Source organism: Capricornis sumatraensis, chromosome 20, assembly GCF_032405125.1.
Source record: "Capricornis sumatraensis isolate serow.1 chromosome 20, serow.2, whole genome shotgun sequence".
Classification (NCBI taxonomy): Eukaryota; Metazoa; Chordata; class Mammalia; order Artiodactyla; family Bovidae; genus Capricornis; species Capricornis sumatraensis.
Genome location: NC_091088.1, coordinates 58,136,214 through 58,154,862, shown reverse-complemented (window position 1 = coordinate 58,154,862; position 18,649 = coordinate 58,136,214). Strand labels below are relative to the sequence as shown.

Here is an 18,649-nt window from a genome sequence, read left to right as displayed (position 1 = left end):
CCCCACCTGCCCTGGAGGTGGAGGCAGACAGTAAAGGGGATGGATGAGCACCCAACACTGATGTAAGGACCAAAAGCCCCCACCGGGGTTGACTCCTGGGCAATGGCTAAATTTCACCAAAAACCTACTGGGATTTTTAGGGGGCTGTACTGACAATACCTCAACTTGGCAGAGGACTGTGGTTTCTCAGCACTTTGAAAGAAACTTCGCCTTCCTGGGTCTCCCCAGGAAGCGGGGGCTGGAGGTAGGGCAGCCTGGAGGGGCTCGTCCCCCACCTGGTCACAGCTGTATGTCAGAAGATGACGCTGCCCACAGCCCAGAACCTGGACACTGTGTGGGTGTCTCCCTGGCTGCCAGTTGGGCGGGTGCCACGGGCTGGTGACCAGTGTACATGGCTTCCCCCAGCCCTTTGCCCAAATGAGAGGGAGTCCCAGCTGCAGCTGCCCTAAGGACAGTTAGGACACCGCAGTTGTTGGTGACTCAAGGTGTTCATCCCAGTCGCTCAGGCAACTGGGGCAGAAGACCCCCCAGCTTGCATACGAATGGAAGGGGCTCCTGGTCATCAATGCTGTGTCTCTAGTTTTCTCACCGCACCTCTTCCTGACCTGAACCGGCCTCCCACACAGCAAAGGAGCAGGTGTGAAGGCCTTCCCCTGAAGTGGTTCTCACCTTTTCTGAAAGGTGAGACTCAGATTTCCCAGAAGTGCGTGCCCGACAGCCCTCCAGCCGCACCTCGGTGCCTGTGGGCAGTGACCAGGCGACCGCCGGGCTCCGAGGGCAGGCGTCCTCCTCCCAGGATGTCTGGGGCTGACGGGGCTGGGCTGTCCATTCTCCTTGGCCCACGTCCTTGGTGGTTCAGGCAGTAAAGAACCTGCCTGCAATGCCAGAGACCCAGATTCAATCCCTGGGTCGGAAAGAGTCCCTGGAGAAGGGAATGGCAACCCATTCGGGTATTCCTGCCTGGGAAGTCTCATGGACGGAGGAGCCTGGGTGGCTATAGTCTGTGGGGGTCACAGAGTCTGACTGGGCAGAGCAGTGACCTCTGAACCCGAGCTGGACCTGAAGCTGGGAGGTATTCGGAAGGTATTTCCTCGGAAGAGAGGGGAGTGGAAGCAGGGATGAACTGGCTGTGTCACAGAGGAGCCTGGGCTCCTGAGGAAGGGGCGCCGGCGCGGAGGCTGTGGTGGGAAGACCCAGCTCCTGCCTGTCCCACCTCGGGGCTCTCCTCCAGGATGGCCTCCACACATCCCCATGGATGCTCCGCAGCCGGGACCTGTCACAGCCCTGCCCTCCCCTCCCTCTGCCCGGAGCCCCCACTGTGGAGACCCAGGATCAGCGCAAGCAGAGAGCAGGCAAACGGGGAACCCAGCTCTGGTTTATTAGAAAAGGTGTGAACAGAGTTGCACCGTCAGGAGCAGCCCCTCCCCCGCCCTCTGCCCACCCCCCTCCACCCCCACGCACCCCCACCCCGGGTTGTAGTGCCTCTCAGGGCGCAGCCTCACGTGGCCGGGACAGCAGGGTCTCCAAGCCCTGGCTGCTCCCCACCCCAGCTCCCTGAAAGATTTATTGCACTTAAGATAAAGAAAGCTCTGATCCTCGGCTCCCGTCTCCCCCCACCCACCCCAGCCCAGGCCCTCACCCTGCCTGGGGCTGCTCCACCAAGTCCAACCACCACCACCACCACCACCACCACCACCACCACCACCACCGCTCACCGCCCCTCCCAAGCCATGCCTTCGGCCTGGTCCCGCACCCGGGGCCCCGGGGGGGGGCCATCCCGCCACCACCTAGGACTCCTGCCCTTGATGGGGCAAGCCTGGCCAAATGGGCCCCTGGGAAGAGGCGCTGGGGCCTCATGAGCCCCATGACTTTGGAGACCGCGTCCACTTCCTCCTCCCTTCCACCCCCAGCCCAGAGTCTTCGAGTGTCGACACATAAATAGAAGTGCTTCAGTCAGGGCGGGGAGGGCCACCCCTGAAGCTCCTGCACCCCGTGTAGTGTTGCTGTGTGGGCGGGTGGGCGAGGGTCCCAGGAAGGCCCCCACCCTCTGGTGTCCCGGGCCTCAGAAGGCTGGGGGTGAGGGTGAGCAGATTCTCATGGCTCTGGCCTCAGCTCTTCGAAGACCGACGGGTAACAGGGAGCTTCGGGAGGAGAGAAGGTGGAGAGCCTGTCAGAGCCGGGGCTCTGCCACCGGCCCCCCGGCCCCCCGGCCCCCCGGCCCCGCCCGCACCTAAAGCGTCACAGTGTCTCCTGCCCAGATTCCTGACTGGCTTCCAGGAGCAGCTCTTCGAGCTCCTTCTCGTTCTTGGAGCAGCTCAGTTCTGTGGGGGGTCGGGGGAGAAGGGTGGGCGGCCTCCAGTCAGGTGGGAGGGCTGGGGGCAGGAGCCCTGCCTGAGCCAGACTCCTAAGGGAGCACAGGTCCGGGGGCCACTGAGACCCTCAGGCTCCAGTCAGCAGACCTGACATGCCCCACCCCCAAGGGGCTCCCAGGGACCCCAGGGAGTATGGCGGGGACGGAGAACCCAGTCCCACTCGTCCCTGTCAAGGTCCACTTTCTTCAAGGGGTAACTGAGGCACCCCACGGGTGGATGCTTGCCCAGGGTCACACACAGCACCCAGGGGCCCCGCCACCCAGCCCCAGGGCGCCTCTCACCGTGTTCCAGGCCACAGCTTCCCACCTTGGCCTCAGGCCCTGGGGGCAGCTCTGGGGACAGTGCCAGGGCGAACTCAGGCTTCAGGCCGTTGGGCAATGGTGGCCCCACCTGGGGCGGCTCCAGCGGTGGCTGGGACTCAGGTGGCCCAGGGTCCGGAGTGCTGGCAGCCTCAGTGGGCGTCAGGAAAGGTGAGGGTGGCGGGGAGGCTGAGGCGGGTGGGGACGCAGGACCAGGAGGGGCGGAGGTGGCAGGAGGGGCGGGGGGCACAGGAGGCTCTGCCCTCTCGGGTGGACTCTCCACCCGGGTCACCACAAACACTTTGTGGCCCCAGCCCGGGCTGGACACGGAGATGCGCTGCTCGGCGGGGGAGGAGGGGCAGCCTGGGGGGCTCCTGTCCCCAGGGCCCAGGGAGTCCGTGGGGGGCACCAGGGCGGGGCAGGGGGCCTCGGCCCTCTCCCCATCCGCCTCGTCCCCGTCCTCCCCCTCAGAGTCTGAGTCTGAGTCTGAGTCCGGCCCGGGGTTGGGGCCCGGCGCCCCGTTCTCCTGCGCCTCGGCGGCAGGCTCCTCCCGGGGCTCGTCGTCGGGCTGGGGCCCGGTGACGGTGATCTCGGGCATGGAGGCCGACAGCTGCAGCCGCTGTTCCTTTTCCTCCCGCTCCCGCGCCAGCACGAAGTTGCGCTTGCAGCCGTTCTGGATCTCAGCGAGCAGCGCCTTCTGTGTCTCGATGAAGCTCTTCACCTGCAGGCAAAGGAGCGGGCCAGGCTCGGGCTCTGGGTGGCCTGCCCACAGCAGGTCCCCGGCCCACCCTCTGCCGGCAGGGAAGAGCCCGCTCACCGCCTCCTTCTTGGGCTCACGGTCGAGGTCCAGACGCAGCAGGGAGTGGTTCACCTTGAGGGCCAACGACAGTGCCATGAGCCCGCCTGTCTTGATCTCGTTCTCCCGAAGGTCCAGTCTCAGGAGGCGGGGGCTCTCGGCGATGAACTCCGCCACTGCCACCGCGCCTGGGAGGGGGACCGCAGGGGCTGGCCACGGGCCCACGCTCGGCTGGCCGCCCCCCGCCCCAGCCCCACCATCCCCTGCCCCACCATCCCCTGCGCCCTACCCTCGCACGTGAGCTTGGTGGAGGCCAGGCCGAGGCGCAGCACGCTGCGGTTGCCGATGAGGCCGTTCTTGAGGTTCCGCACGCCCTCATTCCCGATGGGGTTGTGGCCCAGGTTCAGTGTCTCCAGGCTGTGTGTGTGCGGCTGGAGGGATTGGCGCACAAGAGCCAGGAAAGGCCCAGCAAGCCAGTCAGGAAAGAGGCAGGCTCTCCTTGGCAGTGCCCCCAGTCCGAGCACCGGCACCTTCCTGCTTTGGGCCAAATCCCTCATGTACGCAGAAATCTCCCCAGTGCCAGCTGCCCCGTCCACTACTCAGCCCTCCGAGCGTCCAGCCACCCCACAGCCCCAGGCCCACCCTCTGACCTCACCAGCCTCCTGAGGGCTCTGGGCACAGGCCTGGCTGTGGGTAATTCTTAACTTGGGTCTGAGGCCTTGTACCCTGTGGGCTTGCTTTGAATACCATGTGATGAAGAGATTCAAGACTTACTGAAGACTTCCAGGAATGCTAACTTTCTAGACAAAACGGTTTCCCCTGGCACAAGGCACTGTCTTGTACTAGGCTGTGGTGCTGGGTGTGGAGAAGCAATGAAGGAAGGGCTGCCCTCCTCATAGAAAGAGGGAGCAGGAGCCGGAGCAGAGACCACACAGGGCTGGCGGGAGAGGCCAGGTTCCCCAACTGGCAGGATGAGCCGAGACCGCGGAAGAGGAGGAAGAAGGGGGACGGGGGAGGTGCTGGAGGGGCCACGCTGCCCCCTCCCTCTCCAGCCGACTCACCAGCGTCATGCCCAGGAAAGCCATGCCCGTGTGCGTGAGCTGGTTGTTCCACAGCACCAGGGTCGTCAGCCCCTTCCTCTGCTCCTTAAGGCCCTCGCAGATGTAGGCCAGACCTGGGGAGGCCCGTGGGCAAGTCTTGCCAGTGGTCGGGGAGTTTCCCCGGGGGATGCTGGCCAAAAGCCAGCTGAGAGTGCTCAGAAAGCCCCGCCCCGGCCTGTCTAGCCCCACAGGCTCTGGCCCCACTACCTGGGACCTGGCACACACAACTTCCCAACCCCAGGGATCATTCGTCCTCTGGCTAAGTAGATGAAGGACTCCTCCACCTGTCTCAGATCTTCACTCAAATCTCGCCTGCTCACAGGACAGTCCTGGCCAGCCTACCCTCAGCAGACAGCTCTGTCCACCATCGTGGCTTGCTTCTCTTCACGGCATGTCTCACCATCTAACAGACATTACTCATGTATCTTGGCTTTGTCTCTCCCGAGACAGAGACCTCTGCCTCACTCATCGGTGTGAACCAGGAGCCAACAGGCCCTGAATGTGGTAGGTGCTCAGTAATCATGGTGTCCAGGGCCAGATGCCCTGGAGGAAGGCGCTGGACTTGTTGCCCCATCCTGCACCTCCCTCCCCTGGGACTCTGCTCGACAGTGAGCCAGGATGAAATCAAATTCCTCCCACTGACAAGGCCCTGTGACTAGTCCCTCTTCACTGCTCACTCACCTTCGGGCTCACTGGGGCTCTTCCCCCAGATACCTAACATCTAAGCTCTTTCCCAGGTTTTCCCGATGGTTTAAGCAGTAAAACAATCTGCCGGCAATGCAGGAGATGGGGGTTTGATCCCTGGGTCAGGAAGATCCTCTGGAGAAGGGCACGGCAACCCATTCTAGTATTCTTGCCTGGAAAATTCCATGGACAGAGGAGCCTGGCTAGCTATAGTCCATGGGGTCATAAAGAGCAGGACATGACTGAAGTGACCGAGCATGCATGCATAAGCTCCTTCCCACCTCAGATCTCAGCACTTGGTATTCTCTGCCTGGATTCTTCCCTAGGCTGTTTAAATGGCTGGCTCCAGCCCAGCCTCCTCATCACTACCCACAGGTCCCTGCCTGCACACCGTGAACAGCTTCTGGTTGATCCTTTATCCCAATATCAACCATCTGGTCAATACTGCACCTCACCCTGAAGGAACAGTTGAGCTGTTCCCTCCTCCCTCATCCCAAGTCGGGGCCAAACCCTGGGGCTCCCACAGCCTGGCCCTATCTGCGCCATCACCACGAGGGGAGGGCTGGGACTGTCCTAGCCACCCGTGTCAACAGCACCACGAGTGACTGGCTGGCCACACAGTGGGTGCCGGGGAACTGAAGCAGGGGTCAGGTAGGGACCACATACCCACCTGAGTCCAGCACGTGGTTGTTGCGGAGGTCCAGGATCTGCAGGGAACAGTTGAACTTGAGCAGGTTGCCGAGCTGGGCCGAGTCCTGCAGGCCGTTGAGCTTGTTGTCGGCAAGGTACAGCTCCCGCAGAGTCATGTTCATCTTCAGGGCCGTGGCTGGGGGAGAGGGGGAGGGGGTTGTGACCGGCCAGGCCTGGGGGATCTGGCCAACAGCCCGAGCCCAGCAGCACACCGCCCTGGGGCCTCACCAAGCAGCATGAGGGGCCGCCCCGACAGGCTGGAGCTCTCCAGGTGCAGCACTGCTAGGCTGCTGCGGATGCGCAGGGCGCGCGCCACGAAGGGCGCCGAGTGGTCCAGGAGGGGTGTGTTGCGCGCGTCCAGGTACTGCAGGCAGCTTGTCTGCGAGGCAGGTGCGTGAGGGGCGGGGTCAGGCTGGCCCCGCCCTCCCCGCCCTGGGGGCGCCCCCCCCCCCAACAGCCTCATGGACAGCAGGGCCACCTGGCTGTACAGCGGGGACACTGGCTGGTGAAGGGAGGGCTGTGGAACCAGGCCCTATGAAGAGAGGCTGCGGGCCGGAGGTGCCCACCTTGCGCATCATGTGGGCGGCGGCCTGCCAGCCCCGGGTGCCGATGTGCTTGTTGAAGGAGATGTTGAGGTGTGTGGCCGACTCGTAGTACTCAATCATGTCGAAGAGGGCTGAGGCACCCTGGGCAGAGACAGCGGGGCTCGGCCTCAGGTCGCGGCCGCCCGGGGAAGCCAGGAGGCAGGGGCTGAGGCACTAGACTCCCGAAGGCCATACGCCTCCGCTCAGGCCTGGCCCCACGCATCCCCCTTGCTTAGGAAGCCCCATCCTGGGGTGAGTCTGTGAGACCGTTTCTCTGGGCCCCACCCAGAGTCCAACCCCACCCCACACTCTGGGCGCTCTGGCCGTCTCCCTGATCTTGCTCCTCAAGAGGCCCCGCCCAGCCTCTGTCCAAGGGGGTTCCTTTTTTCTGCTATGCCCTCCCCCGAGACCTCTAAGGGGAAGGGAGCTCAGGGCGTGGGGATGGGCGGTGGCGGGCTGCTCACATCTTCGTCCAGGTTCGTCTGTTCCAGATCCACGACCTTGAACTGCAGCCTCTTGAAGACCTCTTCCAGGGCCTCGCAGGTCTTATAGTCAAGCTTCTCACCTGAGACGAGACGGAGTGCCGTGTGCGCATGCGCACTCACGTGTGGGGCGGGCCGCTGGGTGGAAGCACAGGCTCCCGGCCAACCCAGGGAGAAAAGACCCTCCCGCCTCCCCACGGCTCGAGGCACCTGTCTCACCTCCGGGGACGCCCAAACCTCTCTCTGGCCCAGCTCTGCCTGCCCTCGGCCACCTCCAGGGAGGTCGCAGCTTTGCCCACCACCCAAGGGCCCCCGGCCCCTTCCAGACACACACCTTTCAGATCCAGGCAGTCGATGCGGTGCCCGAGGTCCGTGAACTCCTGGGAAAGCAGAGCGGACGGTGGTCAAGCCAGGAAGCCCTTGACCAGGCTGTCAGGTTGTCTGTCCCTAACAGTGGGGCAGCCAGGGCTCTGAAACAAGCAATCCTGGAACATTCTGGAATGACCCATCCAGAGGGAAGGCACTAAGGCAGTGCTTAGTGCTTTACCAACACGACCAGGGTGGACAGGCGGCCTGCGAGTGACGACTAGAGGAGAGCAGGCCAGAGGCAAAGCAAGGCTGTGTGTGTGTGCTGTGTGTGTGTGTGTGTGTGTGCGCTGTGTGTGTGTGTGTGTTAGTCGCTCAGTCGTGTCCAACTCTTTGTGACCCCACAGACTGCAGCCTGCCAGGCTCCTCTGTCCATGGGGATTCTCCAGGAAAGAACACTGGAGTGGGTTGCCATTCCCTTCTCCAAAGGATCTTCCCAACCCAGGGATCGAACCTGAGTCTCCCACAGTGCAGGCAGATTCCTTATGGGCTGAACCACCAGAGAAGCCCCACAGCAAGGCCTTAGTCATACAAAAAAACAGAACCTGCCCACATATCTACACACCTCTGGACAGTGACTCCTCTATTTATAAAAGCAGGAAGTCTAGAGGGTGAAAACCCCAAGCTGCCACCAGGGGGCACTCCTGGGAATGGGACTTGGGCAAGAATTGAGAAACAGCGTGCTTTCTGTATCTGCAGTATTTGAACTTTTTAAAAAAATATACATTATTTTTGTCATTCAGACTTTTAAATTTCATATACATGACTTTTCCCCTGAGGAAGAGAACTACTTTGGGGAGCGGATGATTCTTGACAAGTAATTTCCTACTTTATATAATTCTGTACTGTTTATTTAAATATTCATGAAGAGCCTGACTGGTTTTACCACTTAAAAGAGGATTTTCAAAGACATATTTACATTAGCCCTTGGCTGGCCAGCTAGGCTGGGGAGGGGGAGTGTTCTGTGTACCCTCTCTTGCTTGGGGCAGACATCACGGGCCCAGAGGGTGCTGGGGGGCACAGGGAGGGCAGCTTCACCCCAGGGACCACTCCCACCCCCAGTCACCTGGCATACCTGGAGCTGCCTGAGGAGCTTAGGGATCTGTCTGCAATTCAGCTTCTGGCAAGCCTGCTTGTAGGCGCCAATAATCTCGTCCACGGTCACATTCTGGGCTGTAGGCAAAGAAGACCCAGGCAGGTGACGCTCCACCCCCTGGGGCTCATTCACCCATTCCTACCCACTAGCCTCTGCCCCCCGCCCCTTCCCCTCTCAACCTCCTTCCAACAACCCACTGAGTGCAGTCCTGCTGTTGAGGCCCCTTGCTGTGACTGCTGCGCTGGGGAGTGTATCCTGGCGCCCCCAAACCAAGTCAGCCCACTCTCCCACACCTCCCCGCAGCTCCCTGAGCACCTTCCCATAAACATCATACGGTTAATGTCACGCCACTTTTCTGTCAGCTGCTTCCTCCATTAGATTGGGAGCCCCCGCAGGGCAGGACTGGGGCTCCCTTGGTCTCCCCACCACCACCCAGCACAGGGCCAGACCCAGAGCAGATGTCTGATTTGTGGTTTCCTTTGAATGAGAGAATGAGGCCACACTCCGACCTTATGAGGAAGTTGAGCTCAGAGAAGCGAAGCACTTTGCCCAAGGTCACACAGCTGGTGAGTGGTGGAGCTGGAACTCAGACCTCAACTGCGATGCCACATGGCCTCTCAGATTCCTCACTCCAGAAACTCCCTCAGCACCAAACGGGTCTTCCTGTGCCCCAGGGACACGGCAGCAGTCAGAGTCCCTGATTCGGCCCTGGCGCCCCAAGGAGGCGGACAGTGGCTCCCCAAATGAACAAGGGGTGCAGCCCAAACCCAACCTGCACAGGCTTGTCCTTGGGAATCTCAGGGCCTGTTACCACGTGGAAGGTAGGGCTAGCCTTTCTGTCTGCACAGAGTTGCCTTTTCTGGACATTTCATACAACGATGGTAAACAGTATGTGGCCTCTGGCGGCCCACTTCTTTCTGGAACGGAACAGTTTTGAGTTTCGGCCCCTTTGTAGTGCTGCGTAGTAACTGTCCAGGTATGCATTTAGTTTAGCCATTCGCCAGGTGAAAAGACCAGTTTTTGGCTGTCAGAGCCTGGATTTTCCCCAGGGGCAGCCAGGAGTGCCGGAGAAGGCAACGGCACCCCACTCCAGTACTCTTGCCTGGAAAATCCCATGGACAGAGGAGCCTGGTAGGCTGCAGTCCATGAGGTTGCTAAAGAGTCGGACACGACTGAGTGGCTTCACTTTCACGCACTGGAGGAGGAATGGCAACCCACTCCAGTGTTCTTGCCTGGAGAATCCCAGGGACAGAGGAGCCTGGTAGGAGGCCGTCTACGGGGTCGCACAGAGTCAGACACACGACTGAAGCGACTTAGTAGCAGCAGCAGCAGCCAGGAGTGCAGGAAGGGCTCTGAGCCGGGGAGGCACGGAGTCAGGCCTGGGTGCAGGGAGCCAGCAGCGTGGGGCGGACACGGGGGCTGCAGGGCGGGCAGGGGATGGACCTGCGGGAGCCCCTGCAGAGCTCCCGGGCAGGCATTTCCAAGGGACGCTCCCTCCGGCCACCATTCTGCCAGGAGCCCAACACCCGACCCTATCAAACAGCACCATGACTTCTTGTGGAGGAAACCAAGGTCCAGGGAAGGAAAGCTGCCTCCCTGGGGCCAGGCAGAGCAGAATACCTGCTCTGGAACTCTCTCTGTTGTGTTACGTAGGGATGCTGGAGGAAAGAAGCCCATAGAGGCCCTGGGCTTCCCAGGGCTCAGGCTCCATCCTAGACCCCTCGCTTCCTTCTTGGGGGAAGTGGGCAGCATGGAGCCTGAGAAAAGCTAGCTGTAGGTGACCAGCAGCTTCCCCCGTGTCAGCTGGCCCCGCTGCCATGCCATCACGTGCCCGGGGGCTCCCAGCTCTGGGGGAGGGGGGACTGGCACTGGCCTGTACTCAGGGAGTCCGCCAAGCAGGGGGCCACTGACCTCTCAGGGGGTCCATGAACTTGAGAAAAATTGCCTCTGTAGTTTCACTAGCTGAACTGTGACGTAATTTAGCATTTCCTTCTTAGAGGCAAAAAAGAGAAAAGAAACACTCTTTAGCAGACCCTAACACTCTGTCATCAATAGAAACGGCACATGTTTTCACGTCACGTAACAGTTACTGCAGATCCTGAATGCTCATCACTGCTTTGGGAGCTGGAAACACACACTCACACACTCACTCAATGAGGATGAGTATAAATACTATATAATGATTTTAAAGGTATTCAATACACTGTATTTTAACCGTACCCTTTATAAATCCCGTTTTTCGCCTTTAAGAATCGCTGCTCCATGGGGCTTCCCAAGAGGTACTAGTGGTAAAAACCTGCCTACAAATGCAGGAGATTTCTAGAGTCGGGAGTTCGATCCCTTGGTCAGGAAGATCCCCTGGAGGAGGGTATGGCAACCCACTCCAGGATTAAAAAAAAAAGTCACTCCAAGAAAGTGTACATAGGCTTTACCCGATGGCCAAAAGGCAAAAACTGCTCCCTGAGACCCACTCCCTTACAGCCCCCAGGCCAAGGTGGGGTTGGTTTGGTCACCTCAGATGGGGATGAAGTAGGGACGGGGTACACATGGGGTTGTTAACTAGCAGTTCTCAGTATCCTAGACAGTCTGGGCAGGAAACATGAGCCTTAGCAACCTCTCAAATTGCAGTTGGTCCTTTAGGTGTCCAGCTCCAACACCGCTTCCTCCAGAAAGCCCTCCCTGACTGCCTAGGACTTCTGGCTCCTGATGTCCCCTGAAAGCCTACCCACTGGGTTGGTCTTTGCCCTGAGAGGCCTCCTGGTGAGTCTGAGGTCCAGGGTCTCTGACCTTGCCACCTCCACACCAGCCACAAGTACCATCCAGCCACTCCTCCAGCAAGGCGCCCGTGGGGTTTTGATGCCGGTACAGCCTCACACAAGGTCACTGCCAGGGCTGGGGGAGGCAGCACCTGCCCACTCGGGTGCAATAGGGGAAGCTGAGAGCAGGGGCAAGAGAGACAGGCTCGGAGACCTGGGGCCCAAGGCCCAGAGCAGCTGCAGACACAAATGACGACTGCAGGCTCCCCTGGAGGCTCAGTGGTGAAGAGTCTACCTGCCAATGCAGGAGACGTGGGTTCGATCCCTGATCTGGGAAGATTCCACACGCCGTGGAGCAACTAAGTCTGTGCGCCACGATTACTGAAGCCCTTGCACCTACAGTCCCTGCTCCGCCACACGAGAAGACACGGGGGGCAACGGGAAGCCCACGCACCGCCACCAGAGCACACCCGCTCCCCGCGACTGGAGAAGAGCCCGCGCGCGGCAGCGAAGACCCAGCTCAGCCCCAAACTGGCAAACACAATAAAATTACTTTTCAAAAAGAATGATAGCTGCGTCTTGTCATTTTCCTCTGATGCTGAGACACACATTCCAGGTGGGGGCAGCAGTGGGGTGAAACAGAGGAACAGAAGTGGGGTTCAGCCTGAAGGCCCCCGGCCCCGCCTTGCTTTTCTCAACAGCACCGCCAGCCATGTCCCCAGGCCTGGTCGGTCACCAGTGGGCACGTGTGAGTGTCAGGTGGATTGGGAAGGACCTTGAGGTCATCAGTATGTATGGGCATTTCATTCATATATAAGGAAAAGGAACTGTTAAATCAAAACCAGCATTTTGCATAGATTATCAGTGGAACTAAATGAGAAGAAACATATTCAAATTCTTTTAATGAACCAATGTTAAAAAAAAAACACGGTAAGGAAACGGCAGTACAGGTGGTTCAGACAAATTACATAGAGTGTTTATGCAGCACTTCTGCCGTGCCAGGCGCCACCCAAGCACTTTACAGGCTGGGGGGTTGGCCCGGGCGGCCGGCTCAGGACCAGCCCCCACACACTTGCTCATCTGTGATGCTGTGACGAAATCATCAAGGCCCCACCTTGGGTCATCCGCCCTCGACTTGTCCAGCCTTAACAGAACCACAAGGCCGCTGCAAGTCAAAGGGCCCGGGCCTCAGGCTGCAGCCAGGCACCCACAAACGAGCAGAAGGACCTGGAGAGCTAGGGTGAGGAGAACCGCTAACACGGTGAGGTCACTGGCCGCCAGGCTGGGCCAGGCTGGCAGGCCTGAGTCAGAGCCCTGCCCCAGGGTCCAAGGGCAAGGCTGCAAAGTGGTGAGGGCCCAGCTCCAGCCTGCAATCGGGGGCCTGGGGCCTGGCTGCCCCCCGCCCCCGTGAGCTCAGGAAGGCCCTGCCTGGACGCGGCTTACCGGAGACACGGGGTCTTGCAGAGTGGTTGAGCACGGGCTCCAGAGCCGGAGCACCTGGGACCAAGTCCTGGCTCCCAACTGAAACCCTATGACTCTGAGCAAAACGACGGAACGTCTGCCCCTCAACCACCCGACCCGGAAAACGGGGCTGAGCGGGACTCCTCCCAGGGTGAGTGTGCACTGAGTCAGCACAGCACACCCCTCAGGCCAGGGCTGAGCTCACGCTCCGGAGTGCTCCTCGAGGCCGGCTGGCCGTCACTGCCCTATTTTGTCCCCACACTGGAAGGCGGGGACCCAGAAGAGAACAAAGCACCTGTTGAGTGACGGAATGGTTGGTGAGGCGTGTGTGAGGGGGACACGCCTGTGAGTGTGTGTTTCCAGCTCCCATAGCCACGGCTGCCAAGGTCTGATTTGGGCAGGGGCTGGTGTAAGTAGCCGTCAGAGAGGAGGGACGGTGCGGTGAGGGGCGCACCCCCGGGTGCCGGGAGTGGGATGCGAAGAGGTCACTGCTTCAGGTAAGAGGACCCATGTTCCGATCCTCATCCTGTGAGGCTGTGATGAACACAATGACTCTTTTCCTCTCTGAAAGGGAATCTGGAGGGTCTCAGGAGAGAGGGGCATGAGAGCACCCGCCACGGAGCTGCCCAGCGCAGGGGCTGGCTCGGCGGGAGACACAGCTGGTAAAGGTGGCGATGGTGGCTGCGGCCACCACTGCCAGGCATCGGGCACTTACTCCGTCTAAGCCACCATGCTGAGTACTTTCTATGCAGTTTCGTCTGGCCAGCTGCGTGACCTTATGAGTCTGGCAGGTACATTTTTACTTTGTAATCAGGGGAAGCAAGCTCAGAAAGGGCAAGTCATCTGTCCAAGGTCACGGAGTCAGGAGCGGCCGGGCTGGAATGCACACTCCAACCTGTCCTGCTCTGTAACTGGAACATGGCTCCATTCTCACATGACCTTGACGGGCCCGGGGGGAGGCAGGGGCCGGGGCGAAGGTGTGAGCTGTGGGGAGCGAGGCCCATGTGCAGCTGGTGCCAGTCTCCCAGGAAGAGGCTGTGGGGCAAACGAGACCGCTCCCCCACCCCTGCCGCACAAAGGGGCACAGAAACCCGATGCCAGGCGTCAGGTGACGGCTGAGAGGGCTCTCTCCTCTGCACACAGGTGCAAAGGCACCCACGAGAGGCAAGGACGGGATGTACCAGGGGGCGGCGGTGGCTCAGGCCATACCCGCGTCAGCCTGGGGCTGTGGTCACCCCAGTGGGCGTCAAAACCAGGAAGCAGCAGTGGGGGTGGGGGGGAGTGGGACAAGGGGATGGGGGCCAGTTCTCACTCCTGAGGCTTCAAAAGCAGGTTGCAGACACAGATGAGAGACAGAGAGCAGGGGGCAGTAGCCCAGGGGAGCAGAGAGGCAGGACAGCAGGGGGACAGGCTGGGCTGGATCCAGAGCACCAGGAGAGGCGGAGGGGCGGGGACCCAGCGGGCCTCAGCAAGCACTCCACTCTCTGTACCAGACAGGAGCCACCAGGCTGGTTCAGAGCAGTGTCAGGGGGTATCCGAGGTCTGGGGAGGACTGCGTCTGCAGAGACCAGGGCCAGGAAGCGGGAAGCCCCCTGAGTCCCCTAACAGGGAGGCTGTCAGGACTGGCGCCTAGAGCTGAAGAGGGAGGCTGAGGCTACTGGGTGGCCTGGAGCCAGGCCTGGGTTCTAACCGCACGTGGTCCTGACTCCCAGGGCCTGGTCAGTGCATCTGCGGAGCCCACCCTCAGAGGGTCCTGTCACACCCTTCCTACCCCAGACAGAAGGGCACCGTCACCATCACCCTGCCCAACAGAGAGGAAACCAAAGCCTCACAGCAGCAAGGTCACTGCAGTGACCAGCCCTGCAGGGCACCCAGGCTCTTGTGAACCATGCCTCACCATCTGGGGAACACCATCCTCGCCGACCCAGGCCGCTTGGGCTCACACCTTCAAGGGGCACCTGGCCAGCAGCCCCCGGGCAGGTGGTGTGCCAGGCTCACAGCCCACCCCCACAGTGAGGCTGCCTTGTCCGCGTCTCCCCGCGCTGCCCCGGGCAGTCAGCACCCGGGCCCCACCGCCCTCACGCCGCCATCCCCAGGCCCCAGGTGGGACGTCTGCGTTACCTCCATGTCCCGCCATCCTCCCCAGAGGTGCCCTGTCCGCAGCCTCCTTTCAGTGACTCGCCAGGGACAGGGGGATGACCCTGCAGGGCTGTCAGGAAACAAGAGCTCGCGTCTCCAGGGGTGGACGAGGTGGCCTCCCGCTTTTAGAGCAGCCACTCCGGAATCCACCAAGGGGAGAGTGCCTCCCAAGAATAAAGCCGACTTGGGAGAGGTGAGCCCAGAGGAGAAGAGAGACACAGGATCCAGCGAGGCCAGAAGTCAAGCTAGTCAAGGCTCCGCAGATCCAGAAGACAATAAAATCCCCCTTCAGTCTTCAGCCCCTTGGAGTGAGGCTTCTAACCCAGAATTCCCACTTAGATACCATCTTCCTATTCGTCAGCCCATACCTCCCAGGCCAGGCCTTGCCAAGCTGTGTGCTGGCACTGGGAGGACAGGGAGGCCTTGGACGCAGGGAGGAATCCCCACCCTCCAGGGGTTCTTATCTGGGGGGAGGAGCATGCAGTCCATCCAGGGAGGCCCTCTGGGGGCGCTGTGCATGTTCTGGACTGAGCTGGGACAAGGTCGAGGGGGAAGCTAGGTCTCAGAAGCCCCCTTGAAGACTTGCTCATGGAGCCCCTGCACCCCCGCCAGCAGTGTGCTCCAGCCACACTCAAAACTCCTTTCCCAGAAAGGCCCAGGGCTTCACCTCACCTCGTTCTCTCTCTCCTCTTAGGCAGGACAGTCTCATTTCAACCCTCAGCTCAGGGGCCCCCTTCTCTGGGGAGCCCTCCATGACCCCCCGCTGGTCAGGCTCCTTCCCCTGGGCTCCCCGCACATCCCCTGCACTGTCCCTAACAGGGCCAGGCGCAGAGAAGGCACCGTGACAGGGTGGGGAGGGAGAGGCAGACAGCGGAGCGCACGCCAGGCCACTGTCCCAGGCCTTGAAGGCAGACAGGGCCTTCTGACATCGTGGGGCAGGGGGTCAGCTCCACGTGCAAAAGAATACAGAAGAGCCTGGAGGGAGGCGGGCAGGATGCCAGGGCCCAGACTGCCAGAAATGCCCCGGGACCCACCTTGGGTAGGCATCGTCACCCTGCCTTCCAGGTGAGGCATGCGATGGGAAGTGACCTGCCCAGGGGCACTTCTCCAGCAGGAGGCAGAGGCCGCAGCTGGCCCCCTCTGCGCTGTCCACACCCTGCGTCTCCAGCCACCGTGCTGGCTCCTCGGCTGGGGAGGGGGTCTCGTTGAGTTCTCCCCGCCACCCCTTGACGACGGCCTCCTCCAGTCCAGTCCCCAAAGATGGAAACCGAGGTTCGGAATCCTTCCACGCTCATTCTCAGAATAAAGAGGAATTCGAATTAAATACAAGTACACTGATGTATTTTTCAGACAGGCCGACCCCATGAGCTGGACAGCACCTGCTGGTGACCGTGGGAGGCGGGCACACCCTCGAGGAGCTGGTGTCCGCAGCGACAGGCACAACCCCTTTCAGCAGCAATGTGGCTACACCAACCGATCAGCACACCGGAAGACAAATGCATGTGCCCTTTGCTCCAGCGCCTCTACTCTTGGAGACTCATTCAGAGATCCTTGAAAGGTTACTACCCATGGCGCGGAGCAGAAGAGTATGCCGGTGAACACCACCTTTCACGGAACAGTGCTCGTTGTTAGAAAGCAAGCTAACCCAGCGACAGAGCAGCAAGGGACGCCGCCCAGGAATCGGAGCATGACGGCCTTCCTGGCAGCCTCCGGAGCCTCGCCCTGGGGCGGGGAGCCTCCTTTGGCGGGGAGGTGGGAGGGGTGGAGGCCGCTCCTCTCCGAACGTCATGTACCGTGTACAGGGCCACAGGGAGCACGGTCTCATCCTGCACTGGGGGAGATCCGGGGGAGATGACCACCAACAACAGAAGGTGGCTGGCTTGAGGCTGAGCGCCCCCGCCAATTCAGAAGCAACTTAGAAGAACGTATAGGGGGGTGGTGGGTATCTAGGACTTGCTGCAAAATAATGGGGGCGAGGCAGCCTGAGGGTCAAGACTGGCCACATACGGGTCGTTACTGAAGCCAGAAAGCAGGTTCATCATACTCCTACAGTTGCTATGTTGGAAGACATCCATAATGAAAAGTTAAACGGGGGGCAGCTCAGAGCTGGTGGTCCACACAGGGCCCCAGGGCAGCATTTGGGACTGGAGGGAGGAAGCTTGAGGGAAGCCAAGGCCAGCCTTTCACAACAACCTTAATCACACAGTCAGGTCTGGCCCAGCAGGTGATCAGCCAATATGGGCTGCAGGAAGGACGGGAGGAATACAAAGCTGGGCCTCAGACCCACACCAGGGGGACAGGGCACCCAGATGGAGGGCTGTCACGGGGAATCCGAGGCACACGGTGGTGAAGCGGGGCAACGGAGGGCTCCAGCACTGGCCTGCTGATGGCAGCGTCCCTGAGTTCTGCACGGAGCCCACCGATGGTGACAACCTTCATGTGCCTGAGCTGATGCCTCACAGCACCCCTGGGAAGGGGAGGTGATCAGGCCCCCAACCTAGGACAAACAAACTCAGGTGCCGAGAGGAGGCGACACCTGAGTGGGCACACAGGACGCACACTCAGGGCCTCCTCTCTCACGGCTGGGCCACTATGGCCTCCAGAGTTGGCCGAAGTCAGCTCCATGGCTCCGTGTCCACCAGGAGGAAGCGCCCTCGGGTGCCCGTGCCCACGGCGGTTACGACTCCTCAGGGCTCCCCCCTGCCAGGCTGGGGGCTCCCCCAGGACCCAGCCACAGGGCGCTCTGGGAGCCAGGAGGTCCGGGGCCAGGCCGGGGGAGTGACAGGGCCCAGACAGAGCGGAGGGGAGCAGCGGCCTTTGCTAGGACGACTTCCACCAGCAGGGGTTTCTAGCAGCACAGCTGGCTCCAAAAAAAGCCTCTGCCTGCGACTCCTCGGGAAAAACGAAGGGACGTGGTCACGAGTTATTCTTCCCGAGGACGAAGCACTGGGCTTCCTCCACCCCTGCCAGCCTTTCCGTAGCTCAAAGGGACCGAGGCAGCGGAGGTCACGCCCAGGCTGGAAGCGCTAACTTTCCCAGCAGAGGGTGCCCATGTCGCCACTGGTGATGCCAAGCTCCATCTGTCCTGGAGCCGCACCAGCGCCAGGGGCTGCCGCCCCTCACTCCAGCCAGCCTGGTCTCCTGGGCCTTCGCTTGGGTGGGCCCCTGCCTGTCCCTGGCAGAGCCGAGGCAGGGCTGGGGAGACCCCCAGGGGTGTGTTTGGGTGTGCACCTTCAGAAACATGGAGAGCATGTGTGGGGACACTTCAGCAGGTCCCCCAGGAAAGGAAACCCCCCCACCTCGCAGCTTCTGCCCTTCGGAGACAGGCAGGCACGTAACGAGCCGCGGTGACCGTGGTGAGGAATGGGCCGGCCTCTGGCACTTTGAGTCTCCACGGCCTGTCCCTGCGCTGGGACTGAGGCTGCAACTCCTCACCCCAGGACAAGGCCCCTGATTCGATCCTGCAGCGCTCTTACCCCCATCCCCGCACACAGACCTCCCCGGCCCGACCTTGCTTGTTTTTGCCTCTAGGTCGGCAACTGCTGTTGCTGCGGCTCAGAGCGCTCCCCTCCCCACACCCCCTTCCTAAGCTGTCATCCAGGTCTCAGCTCCAATGTTGCCACTTCTGAGAAGGCTTCTCTGGCCCCTTTCTAAATCAGTGCCCCACACCCGTATTCTCCACCACATCCCTCTGGGGCCTCACGGGACGCACCCCAATTGGTATCTGTTTCCTTGTTCGGTCTCTGTCCTACACCAAGGGCTCCCTGAGTCTAGAGACATCATTGCGGCAAGTGAATGACTCGCTCTGTGAATAGCACGAAGTC

General features: G+C 61.0%; 1 protein-coding gene across 1 annotated transcript in view; it reads right to left on the bottom strand.

The window, feature by feature from the left end:
• Positions 1-1,734: 1,734 nt before the first annotated feature.
• PPP1R37 (protein phosphatase 1 regulatory subunit 37) overlaps positions 1,735-18,649 on the bottom strand; it is a 36,900-nt gene continuing 19,985 nt past the window's right edge. Inside the window, exons 2-13 of the mRNA XM_068992621.1 lie at positions 8,449-8,546; positions 7,342-7,387; positions 6,990-7,090; positions 6,508-6,627; positions 6,170-6,320; positions 5,922-6,077; positions 4,529-4,641; positions 3,757-3,898; positions 3,489-3,655; positions 2,654-3,392; positions 2,231-2,321; positions 1,735-2,141 (exon numbers count right to left, since the gene is read on the bottom strand). Of these exons, the coding sequence (XP_068848722.1) occupies positions 2,239-2,321; positions 2,654-3,392; positions 3,489-3,655; positions 3,757-3,898; positions 4,529-4,641; positions 5,922-6,077; positions 6,170-6,320; positions 6,508-6,627; positions 6,990-7,090; positions 7,342-7,387; positions 8,449-8,546 (1,916 nt within the window). The 3' untranslated portion in view covers positions 1,735-2,141; positions 2,231-2,238. The remainder of the gene's footprint in view (positions 2,142-2,230; positions 2,322-2,653; positions 3,393-3,488; positions 3,656-3,756; positions 3,899-4,528; positions 4,642-5,921; positions 6,078-6,169; positions 6,321-6,507; positions 6,628-6,989; positions 7,091-7,341; positions 7,388-8,448; positions 8,547-18,649) is intronic.